Here is an 11622-nt window from a genome sequence, read left to right on the forward strand (position 1 = left end):
GAGCAGGAGTAAAACAGAGTACATGTGTGTACATGAGAAGGTCCCAGGGGGGACAGTGAGGTTACAAGGAATAGACGTAAAGAAGGGAGAGGACTTCAGGTACCTCGGGTCAATAGAGCAGAGTGATGGAGAGAATGTGGAAAGGAGGTGAAGAACCGTGTGCAGGCAGGCTGGAACGGGGGGAGGAAAGTATCAGGTGTGCTCTGTGATAGGACGAAGGGACAGGTCTACAAGACAGTGGTGAGGACAGCCATGATGGACAGCTTAGAGACAGTGGCTCTGAGGAAAAGACAGGAGGCGGAGCTAGAAGAGGAGGAGATGAAGATGCTGAGGTTCTCCTTGGGAGTGACCAGGTTGGACAGGATTAGAAATGAGACAATAAGAGGGACAGTGAAGGTGAGACGTTTTGAAGACAAGGTCAGAGAGGACAGAGACGGTTGGTTTGGACATGTCCAGAGGAGAGACGGGGACTATATCGGTAGAAGGATGCTGAGGATGGAACTGCCAGGGAACAGGACTAAACAAAATGTAATTCCTTTTAAATGTTGACGTGAATCGACGCTTCCTCTTGGTCGTCTTGCGGATTTACAGGTCGAGTTTCAGGTTCAGAACCCCGAGTGTTGGTTTAAGATCAAGGAAACCGCGTTTCGTCTCAGCTCCGGGAACTCCAGTGACTTCATACGACCTCTGAGCAGGACAAGTGGAGACGAGGTGAATAAAAGAGCGTTTCCGTTGTGAAAAATACTGATCTAATATCAAAACGACGTATCAAAACGCTCCGATCCGGACCGCAGCACCATGCATGAAGTGTCTAACCATCCGTTTTACAGTAGATGCACACACAGCGTTACACACAGAGCATTTCACATATTAGTGCCTTGAAAAAAAAGGTGCTGGTTCAGGGAACACGATTGTGCAGGTGGAGCGGTGACGTCACACGAATGCGTCCGGATGCTTCAAAGACCTGGAGCTGCAAAAAAAAAAAAAACGACAGAACAAAGAGTGAGAACGTTGAAACTTACCAAGTGATCCAAGTCGTGAGTGAATTCGGTTTGGGTTCGTTACCTGGACCGCTGCGTCCGGATTACGTAAAGAAACTGTAAAAGAGAAGAGTGTAAATCAGCCTGTGTCATCGCCTACAGACCCCCCCAGTGGTGATTCTCACATTTCTGCAGCTTCACCAGCGAAGCCGTTTCACTTATCCGGACGTTTAAAAAAAAGGACGTCCTCCCGTCTCACGTGGGATCGGATTACACAAGTTTTCAGACGTTTTCAGATCCCAAACTGGTTTCAAAATGTCATTTACACCCTTTCTAAATCTGGAATGTCCCTCCTCCTTTCTTCAGTGCGTTCCTTTAGCATCGAGGCTACAGAGAAGTTTTCCTACGAGAGATGGAAATGCTACTTTCAAATCGTGGACACCCACGGTCATCGCCACGCTACAAGATAAGGAAAAACGACTTTTGAAACGGTTTCATTTCAAAAGTCGTCTGCGAGTAGCAGAACGCGTGACTGCTGGCACACGGGACACGCGTCATGGACGTACCGGGTGACACGCGCTGAGGCGCCATGATGCATCAGAAAATAATAACCCCCCCCCCCCCACACACACACACACACACACTGAGGCACCATGGCGCCTTCAGGCAGGCTAACTTACCCAACTTTAAACTGGTCTGACTGACAGAGGAACTCAATGAGCACAGACCTCCCCCAAGCTGCTCGATCCCCTCCTAACTGGATCTACACCGTCCACATGGGGATCTGGATCAGCACCAGAAGGTTCTAGATTGTTCCTGGTGTCTTTATACACCAACCATGAAAAGTCAAAATGAATCAGCGCGTGTTGGTTTGTTTTTTTTACTGCGTTTTGAATAAATTAAGGGGATTTTTCAATGTTAAAACGTTATTTTCTTTTCCTGACCACATTCCAGATCAGACATTAAGACATTTTTCATGATGGTTCATATCGGACCCCTTCATGACGGTGATTTGTGGGAATGGGGAACATCCAGATGTTTTATTTTCTTTGCATCGCTCTCTAAATTTAATGAGATTAAGAGCACGGCACGTTAACACACTCACTGCCGCTTGTATTTAAAGTAAACTATTAACCTGCAACATTCATCATCATCATCATCATCGGGGACGAGAACAAACGGGACGTTGTCCTCTGTGCAAACTGTGTCTCTACTAGTGAGCACTCGCGGTTCACCAGTGTACCCGTGTACCTCAGAGTACTGCACATTTGTATTCCTTAAATATCCTCCGGAGACCCAGCCCGTTGACATGCGTCCTCTGTAATGGACAAATGTCCACGACAGAGGACATGCTAACGGGCTGGGTCTCCGGAGGAAATGTGAATCCACGTTTGTGACGAAGAGACGACACTCAAAACAGAAAGTCGCTCGGCCACGCCCACAACGCTCGTTTGCTCACCAGCTCGCCTGCACCGCCTCGATGTCGCTCACCAGGTTCTGTGCCAAACAGATCCCGAAAATCTGTGGAGAGGAAAACCGTTGGAACCGGGAAGTAGCGGAGCGTTTTCGAGCGTCTGCAAAAGCGACCTGCAGCAGCGCCACGCCGATGAAGATCCCGGCCACCAAGGTGAGGTTGTCCTGCAGCCACTTCTCAAACTGCGGCACGCAGCCTTTCACGTTGATGAAGTCCTTCTGCTCGGCGTCCTGCCGGGGGGGGGGGGGGGGGCGTCTTTAGTCTGACGGCGAGAACTCGTACCGCGTTCAGACGTGACATTCAAACACGAAACCGATTCACGGCACAGAACTCGGCGGCTAAAACCGGAGCCGGAGTTTACTCACCGGTTTAGCCCGAACGTCGTAGCCGCACTGGGTGTTGATTACGTCTTCCTGCGGACAGAAAGAACAAACTTTGACCCGTTAGAAACGGCGGCGGCGAACGCGCTGTTAGCGACGTTTCAAACCGCGCATTAGCTATAGCGCTCTTTGTTGTCTGCAAACACGTCAGGCTCACTGTAGATCACAAGAAGACACGTTCCTGAGACAGAGACAGACGTTTTCCTGTAATCGATCGGTCTGAAAACTCTATTTTAGTAGCAGAATGTGGCTTAACCATGTTAGCAGCTAATGTTAGCATCTGATCCCTAGCATTACAATAAAAAACAATAAATAAAGTCAAATGCACTGGATGAGCGTGAATAATAAATCGGTTCATTATGCGAAGGGGACACGCGTGGACATTGGGGGAGGACACACGTGGACATTGGGGGACTCGTACCGCCGGGTCCTTCGTGCAACAGGAGAAGGGAACGCCGCACTTTTCTCGACTGGGATTCCCATCGGTGCAGTTAAAGTACATGTTGAGGTTCCAGTCGTCTGCTCCAAAGGCCCCGCAGCAGTCCCACTGTAAGGGGGGGGGGGGGGGGAGGAAAGGATGGTTTCAGGCTCCTGAGGCGGTCAATTCAGACGTTAGTACAGCTAGACGCATCACAGGTGGACCTGATTGGCCCCCTAATGGAGGGTCATACAAATGATTGATTCTTTCTGCACGGACCGGAACAAATGTCTCACGGACCGGTACCGTCTCACGGACCGGTAACAAATGTCTCACGGACCGGTACCGTCTCACGGACCGGTAACAAATGCCTCACGGACCGGTGGTCGTAACTCGAATCGTACCCGTCGACAGGAACATAACTTCCTGTTTACTCAACAACAAATCGTCTGCTCCAAAACCAATTTGGCAACATAAATGATGCTTTCGTCCGTATCACAAACCCGTGTGTACCTCTGTGTGTACCTCTGTGTGTACCTCTGTGTACCTCTGTGTACCTCTGAGTGTGTACATCTGTGTGTACCTCTGTGTGTACCTCTGTGTACCTCTGAGTGTGTACATCTGTGTGTACCTCTGTGTGTACCTCTTTGTCTACCTCTGAGTGTGTACCTCTGTGTGTACCTCTGTGTGTACCTCTGAGTACCTCTGAGTGTGTACATCTGTGTGTACCTCTTTGTCTACCTCTGAGTGTGTACCTGTGTGTGTACCTGTGTGTGTACCTCTGAGTGTGTACCTGTGTGTGTACCTCTGAGTGTATACATATGTGTGTACCTCTTTGTGTACCTCTGAGTGTGTACCTGTGTGTGTACCTCTGTGTGTGTACCTCTGTGTGTGTACTTTAACACGTCGGGTCACCCGCGCCGGCCCGAGAGGAGACAAAGAGCCCCTCCCACTTACATATTCCTGGGTGAAATCGATGAGGTTCTGCAGATCGATGTCGTCTCGGTACGCCCGGATGTTGTTGTTGATGAACAGGTTGAGCTGGTCCTTAATCCAGTCCTTGAAGACAAACGCCAGGACTCCCGTAGTCAACTCCAGGAAGAAGATGATTCCCAGGAACACGGAGAACTACGGCAGAACCCAAACGTTCTTGGATCAGCAGCATTATCATTACTGAACGTGACCACTGGAGCTCTGATCGCGGGACGTACAAACTTGAGCAGGAAGGTGTTTTCCCGGAGTGCTCCGATGCATCCCGCAAAACCGAGAATGAACATGACCCCCCCGACCACCATGAAGAGCCAGACTGGGTCCAGACCCCCCAGGTCTGTGATGGAAGAGATGTTGGACAGGACGCCCTGAAGGGGGGAGACGGAGGACAACAATCTGAGACGTCCGTTTCAGGATGAAATTCACGTTTCACACTGACACTAAATACGATCTCTGAGGACTGTCCACACCCGGGAGGACGTATCTCAGTCCTCCAGGGTGTGGACACTGTCTGAGGACTGTCCACACCCTGGAGGACTGAGATATGTCCTCCTCATGATGTCGTATTAAATCTGGAAAAAAATGGGAAGGTCAATTATAAAAATCCTCATCCAGTCCCGGACATTAGAACTCCAGACCATAATATCAGTGTTATAATAGTGTAATAACTATAACAGACCCCCTCACCTTCTCACTCCAGGCTATAATATCTGTTATAATAATGTAATAACTATAACAGACTCTCACCTTCTCATTCCAGGCTATAATATCAATGTTATAATAATGTAATAACTATGACAGACTTCCTCACCTTCTCACTCCAGGCTATAATATCAGTGTTATAATAATGTAATAACTATAACAACCTCCTCATCTTCTCACTCCAGGCTATAATATCAGTGTTATAATAATGTAATAACTATAACAGACTTCCTCACCTTCTCACTCCAGGCTATAATATCAGTGTTATAATAATGTAATAACTATAACAGACTCTCACCTTCTCATTCCAGGCTATAATATCAATGTTATAATAATGTAATAACTATGACAGACTTCCTCACCTTCTCGCTCCAGGCTATAATATCAGTGTTATAATAATGTAATAACTATAACAGACTTCCTCACCTTCTCACTCCAGGCTATAATATCAGTGTTATAATAATGTAATAACTATAACAACCTCCTCATCTTCTCACTCCAGGCTATAATATCAGTGTTATAATAATGTAATAACTATAACAGACTTCCTCACCTTCTCACTCCAGGCTATAATATCAGTGTTATAATAATGTAATAACTATAACAGACTTCCTCACCTTCTCACTCCAGGCTATAATATCAGTGTTATAATAATGTAATAACTATAACAACCTCCTCATCTTCTCATTCCAGGCTATAATATCAGTGTTATAATAGTGTAATAACTATAACAGACTTCCTCACCTTCTCACTCCAGGCCCACAGTCCGATTCCCACTAAGGCCATGCCCAGCAGCTGCAACACATCACAGTGAACGTTGATGCAAGGCGAGTTCCACTTCCACGCGGTAATACGTCATCAGTGTGCGCGCGATCATTATGGGATGTTGGGCCCTTCGCTGGACGGCTTTGTGTCGGTTCCAGTCTGAATGTCACCTCTTTCTTTTCCAGACACTCACCTGTCTAGAAGCTCGCTGCCGTCTCTTTGTGCAGCATGACGTGCATTATCAGCGCACGACGTGCATTCAGGTGTCCGTGCGTGATGCGTCCAAAGCGGCATTAACGCGCGGCGGAAAGCCGATTAGCTCAATGACCGGTCCAGTAATGTCTGCTGGGACATTTCTGGACCGGTGAGTCCGCAGGCACCTGGATCTAAATAACGGTCCGACGAGGAGGAGGAGGAGGAGGATGATGATGAGCGTGGCCTTCCTCGCGCATCACGAACTGCAACATTTAAGACGCGCGAACATTCTTACCCAAAACAGGATGTTGAAGCCGAAAATGAAGTATTTGATGCAGCAGCTGACTTCGTGGCCTTCGTAGTGCTTCCCCGACATGTTTGCGCGTCATCGGCGCGGGGACGCGCAGGGAAAGCGCGGCCCGGCTCACGGGGCTTTGTGCTGCGGGAGGGAGCAGCTCGAGCGCCGCGGGGATGCGTTTCACTCCGCCCGCCTCAGACGGTCGCGCGGCCGCGGCGCATTCATGCTAACGAGCTCCGGTCACGCGCGGAGATCCGGCAGCGGAGAAAGAGCATCGGCTTGTGTTCGGTGGCTCGACGGGAGGCGGGGCCGCTGCTGCGAGTGGCCGTCAGTGATTGGTTAGGAAAGGCCTCGAAGGACGGAGAGGCCAACCAATCACAGAAGAGGAAGGATGAGTCACTTCCTGTCTGCTCGGGTGACGTCCGCATGACAACAAACGCTGTCCCCAACCTTTTTATAATAATAAACGTGAATCTACTGTGTATGAAACTTTATTAGCAGCTTCCTCATAGCAACATAACATCAAAGGATCTGTAGACATCCTCTCTGGCCCCTAAATAATAATAATAATAAAAGTGTCTAAACATGTCCTATTGCATAATGTCAAATTAAACACTATTAATACATTATATCTACACCCCTTGAAGAACTTTTCATAATACCCAGGATGACTGCAGAACTGAATTAAATACATTTTAATACGACACACTAGTGTTAGTGGGGGCCGGGGGGGGGGGGGGTTAGACGTGGAGGGGATGCGACTGGTAAAGCACCATCAGGGGTTCGCTCAGAGAGCCTCTGCTCAGCGAGTACAGACTCTGCGTCAGAGCGTCGTGGAGAACCAGACTCCCGCTGTCGTCTGTGTATCGCAGCTGAAAGCCCACGGCCGCTGCAGGTCGCAGAGGCAAGACGCCCGACACGTCGAACACGTCGTATCCAGAGGAGGGTCGCCGGTCCAGCGCCAGCGGCCTCTCATCCAGGGTCACGCCTTCCGCCAGAGCTCCCTGGGAAGCTGTGATGCTGTGCAGGCTGACGGCCACGCTGACGGGGTGGGGGTGCAGGGTCTTCCTGAACAGCACCAGCTCTGCAGCCAGCATGAACGGCTTCAGGCTGCTGACGTTGAACCAGATCCACCCCGGAGGGGCGTGACGTGGACCTGGGTGACCCCCCCCCCCAATCATCATTTTCACACATTCCAAATAACGACAGACTGAATCGTCCGACTGGCTGAGGCAGAGTAATCCATTACTTTGTGTTACCTTGACAACATTTCATTCCCCTTGTGCAGAACGACAGGCTAAATGTTAAAATCATTCAAATCATCAGTCCGGTCTATGAACTAATATTCTGATTTCATCTGATTGCTATTTTTCTCTCAACCGGGTCACATTTTTAAGGAGCATTTGCCCGAATGCTAACTGACTTTGCTGAGGGAAATCCCTCCACGATGCCCGACGCGGAGGCTTAAATCTAAAAGACAAATCCTCACCAACAACAGTCCGGTAGCTCTGCACAAGTGTTCCGTCCGACCTCCCGAGTTCTGGGGCCTCCGGCGAGTCCAAACGCTGGTAGAGCTTCTTCATGTACGGATGTGGCTTAGCGCGATGCCTCGCAGACACTTTGTCGATGTGCAGCATCTCCAGGATGGCTTCGCTGAGCTCCTGGGCGTCCTCTGGAAGTCTCCGGCCTCCCAGCAGCAAACCTGTGATGGAGCAAAGCAGGAAGGAGACCAGTGTGATGTCGAGAACTCCCGAAAAGACAACCCGGACCATTCTCAGTCTGTCTATTCCTGTCTTTTGTTCTGTGGAAGTGCCGCTGAAGCTTCCACCTGGCAGGCCAGTGCCGCCGTCTGCGGACCAATAGGAATGCGGGAACCACAGGGGCTGTCAGGACGCGGCGAAGCGGTTCCACTCTGAAGCCGAGGAATGTTATTCCCTTTGTCTAAGACTCCAGCATGGACTGTAGCGCAGTCTGCACCGGGCTCAACAAAAAACTGACTGGGGAGGATTACTGCAACCACAAAAAACTCAAAACGTTCAAGTTGAAAATCTAGAAGATGGTAGGAGAAACATTTAAAACTCTGCACAGTGGAAAGTCCTGATACTTAAAAAGATCAGCATGCATGCTCTCAACTATTAGAGTAAAACCAAATTCTTAATGGAATGGAAGGTGCAGGAATGATCAGGAATGATGGACCGTTTTAAAATGATCAAAAATAAATCCTCTCAGAGCAACGCAGCTGTTTGGGGGATCGTTACAAAACGCCCTCGTTTCCTTTAATCAGCCGTGTTTGATCAAATGAAATTATACTTCTTTTGTACATTTAATCCCTCCCTTTCCCTTTTTCTCCTGACTGCTCCTTTAAGGATCTGCTATCCAACTGAAATAAATCTGACTGACGGATTTCAGAGGAGCGTTTTGAAGCATCTTGTAAACATGAAGAGCAAAAAAAACAGAAGAGTCAACTGGACTTGTTCAAGTTTGATTGAAGACGTTTCACCTTCATCGTTGGCGCAGGAAACAAAGAAGCGACCGAAACCACCAAGGCAATCAGACTCCCCCCCCCCCCCCCCGTTGCAATCAGGACTGGAGGACAAAGGTGAGTAAATGTGAAGAAACATCAGGAATTCAAAAGAAAAACGAAAAACTTTGAATTAATTATGAATTTGAATTTTTGGACTGTTTTTTTTTTACAGAAAAGTTCTGATTGGCGTAGCTGTTAAAGGTCTGACATAATCAACGGAGTAATTACATTCTTTGTGGAAGCTGAAGACTGCATTTTGACGTTCATTTTGCTCATTTTGGTTCAGTAATCACACAGCTGTTCTTTGGACCGCTTTGATCTCAGAGCCCAATCACTGATGCCACAACAGCAAGCAGGAAGGCAGGCCTCCCTGCCCCCAGCCTGCCTGCCCCCCCTCCCTCCCTCCCTCCCTCCCTCCCTACCCTTCTGTAGGGGGAGTTTGTCCCGGAGGAGCAGGCGAGATTGGGCCAACGAGGTAGTCGCTGTTTAAAGCAGAGGAGAGCGGGCGGGTCGGGGGGAAGAAGAAGAAGCCCCCGATGTCAGCGGATCAGGTACGGACACGTCTGAAAGGTGTGCGTTCAGGAACACCATGTTTGCTTTTCTGTCTGTATTTTCTCAATTTGAATATGAATCTTTTTGGTGTTTCTTTTTGGTAAGTCCAAACAAATGTCTTTTAATTAGAAACGTTAACCTTGAATGGACTCTGGTGATGACGAGCTGGTGCTTTGAGGGTGAACGGCACCGACCCTAACCCTAACCCTAACCCTAACCCTGACCCTAACCCACCCATCCATCACTCGGCTCTCGTGTTTAGCCGTTCATGTTCTCCAGCTTCCTGTTGCAGACTCTGCTGCTGGACGGCAGCCAAATGCATCCACTGGTGTTTTCACCAGAGAATGCCCCCCCCCCCCCTCCCGTCGCCCCAGCGGCCCTCTTTCTGCATCCACTGGTGTTTTTACCAGAATGCCCCCCCCCCCCCTCCCGTCGCCCCAGCGGCCCTCTTTCTGCATCCACTGGTGTTTTCACCAGAATGGTGCTCTTTGTCTGACGGGGGGGTGATCTGGCGTGGCAGGAAGCAGAACCGCTTCCGCTGGCGTTGACTGTAACACGAATCTCTGCCAAAACAGGAAAAGGATGAACTCAACAGAGGAAGAGAGCCAGAGTGAGGACCTGTCCCAGAGCCCCCCCCCCCCCCCCGATCTGCAGGCTCCCCACGGCGACCTGTAAAACTGTAACACGTGATAGTTCAACATGGTTAGAAAGCCCAAGAAGAAAATATCAAGTGTCCATGAAAACCTATTTCAGCAATGGTGGTTTCAGGCGTGTTGGGCATCAGGTGTGGGGGGGGGGGGGGGGGGGGGTCACACAGCAGTGCGTTCTGCAGGACGTTCATTCAGGCGCACGGAACTGATGCGCCGCTGAATGGATGTGACATCAGGAACTCTTGAAGATCCGTCAAGTTGAACAAAAGAATGTTTTTATTTCGGTTCAATTTGCAACTAAACAAGAACAAAGGACAAAGTGAGAGACGCAAAGGCTTATTTAAAACCGACCACTTGTCTCACAAAGACGTTTAAAAACAAGAACATCTCCAGGATTACGTCAGCAGACAGTTACGTTGTTCTAAATCCCTTCCTGGAAACGCATTTACAGAACTCCTCGTTCTAATTTTCCATGCTAATAGACAGTTGAGTCCAACAAACGTAAACATTCTAGAGCCACAATCTAACTCTGATCCAGATCAGACCGTGTGCTCGATCTTACGGTGATGTCATCACGTCAGATCCATTGTTCATGGAGACGGGCTGCAACACGCTCCCTCGTGCACACACTGATTACAAGGCGCTGCTCTCTCCGAGGTGATTTCTGTGTGACGCCTTCGGTCGGCATCCTGGAGAGGAGTTTAAGGAATGCAGCACGGCACCTATAAAGCCCCCCCGACACACGTCCTCAAAGGAAAGGAAAGATGAAGCATGGAACAGTTATACGCTATAAGTGCAAAAGAAGAGGACCAATTTAAAGGAACGGTTCACCTAAAAAAGGAAACTGTTGTTATCTGCTCTACCCAGAGACATTTATTAGTCTGCAAAACCTTCTGGAGCTTTCAGAGTAAAACAGCATCGCGGCGTCCTCCTGATCTACTGCTGAGAATGTGAAGAAGAATCGAAATAACCCAACGCTGGTATTAAATGAAGGTCCGTGAGGACGTTGTGCCTCAGGGAGAGTCCGGCATCGGCTTGTAAGGAAGGAAGCTTCAGTCCCGAGCTGCCTGCCTGAGGCTGGATGAATATAATTACACACACAGCGAAGTGCACGTTCCAGCCGTTGCCGTGGACGCCGGGGTCGCTATTTTGCTGTGCGGTCGTATTTATGTTGGTGCTCGTTCGTGCTTCAGCTTGCAGAACAACAGACGCTTCCTTTACGGCGCCGTTTCATTGGCTTCATGAGTCGCATGCAAATGGGACGCTGCTCCTCGCTTTGTGCACGTGGGGAACATGGCAATGGACAAAAAAGAACACTTTAGCGGCTAAATGTTTACTAGCTTGTTTAACTCTGCACAATTTATTGACATGTCATTCAGTAGTTTTTGCCCTTTTAGGGAAAATGTCGCCTATCACTCTTAATTATGGCCACTACAGTAGGTTGGATCGTATTCCTGGATTTGCCTCCAAATTTAAAACGTTAATATGTTTCAGGAAAGGAAAGCTCTACATTTCTGCACGGTTACCTGTAAAGTTAGCATGTGGCTAGTCTACACTATTTAGTCGGGGTGTGAGGGTGCGCTCAAATGTCATTTCAGTTCGGTTAGCTGGAACACAGAGCTAATGCTTTGCTAGTTTTGCTAGCTAGTTTGCTCACCCAGGACTTTAGTTCTGCACGGAGCGCTTAGATCACG

The 11622-nt window shown here is 49.0% G+C and overlaps 2 protein-coding genes across 3 annotated transcripts; both read right to left on the reverse strand.

The window, feature by feature from the left end:
• Positions 1-2435: 2435 nt before the first annotated feature.
• tspan5a (tetraspanin 5a) lies at positions 2436-6987 on the reverse strand. 2 transcript variants are annotated; one of them, XM_068755712.1, is made up of 9 exons: positions 6979-6987; positions 6200-6280; positions 5689-5739; positions 4464-4610; positions 4210-4380; positions 3256-3381; positions 2820-2867; positions 2568-2684; positions 2436-2501 (listed from the first exon to the last, which is right to left on the reverse strand). In XM_068755712.1, the coding sequence occupies exons 2-9, from the start codon at positions 6278-6280 to the stop codon at positions 2436-2438; spliced, it is 807 nt and encodes a 268-aa protein (XP_068611813.1). In that variant the 5' UTR covers positions 6979-6987. The 2 variants fall into 2 exon arrangements, with proteins under 2 accessions (XP_068611813.1, XP_068611812.1); XM_068755711.1 differs by lacking the exon at positions 6979-6987.
• LOC137911776 (uncharacterized) lies at positions 6943-7974 on the reverse strand. Its single transcript, XM_068756160.1, has 2 exons — positions 7692-7974; positions 6943-7358 (listed from the first exon to the last, which is right to left on the reverse strand). The coding sequence occupies exons 1-2, from the start codon at positions 7972-7974 to the stop codon at positions 6943-6945; spliced, it is 699 nt and encodes a 232-aa protein (XP_068612261.1).
• Between the last annotated feature and the right edge of the window lie 3648 nt (positions 7975-11622).

Source organism: Brachionichthys hirsutus, chromosome 23, assembly GCF_040956055.1.
Source record: "Brachionichthys hirsutus isolate HB-005 chromosome 23, CSIRO-AGI_Bhir_v1, whole genome shotgun sequence".
NCBI classification, from domain to species: domain Eukaryota; kingdom Metazoa; phylum Chordata; class Actinopteri; order Lophiiformes; family Brachionichthyidae; genus Brachionichthys; species Brachionichthys hirsutus.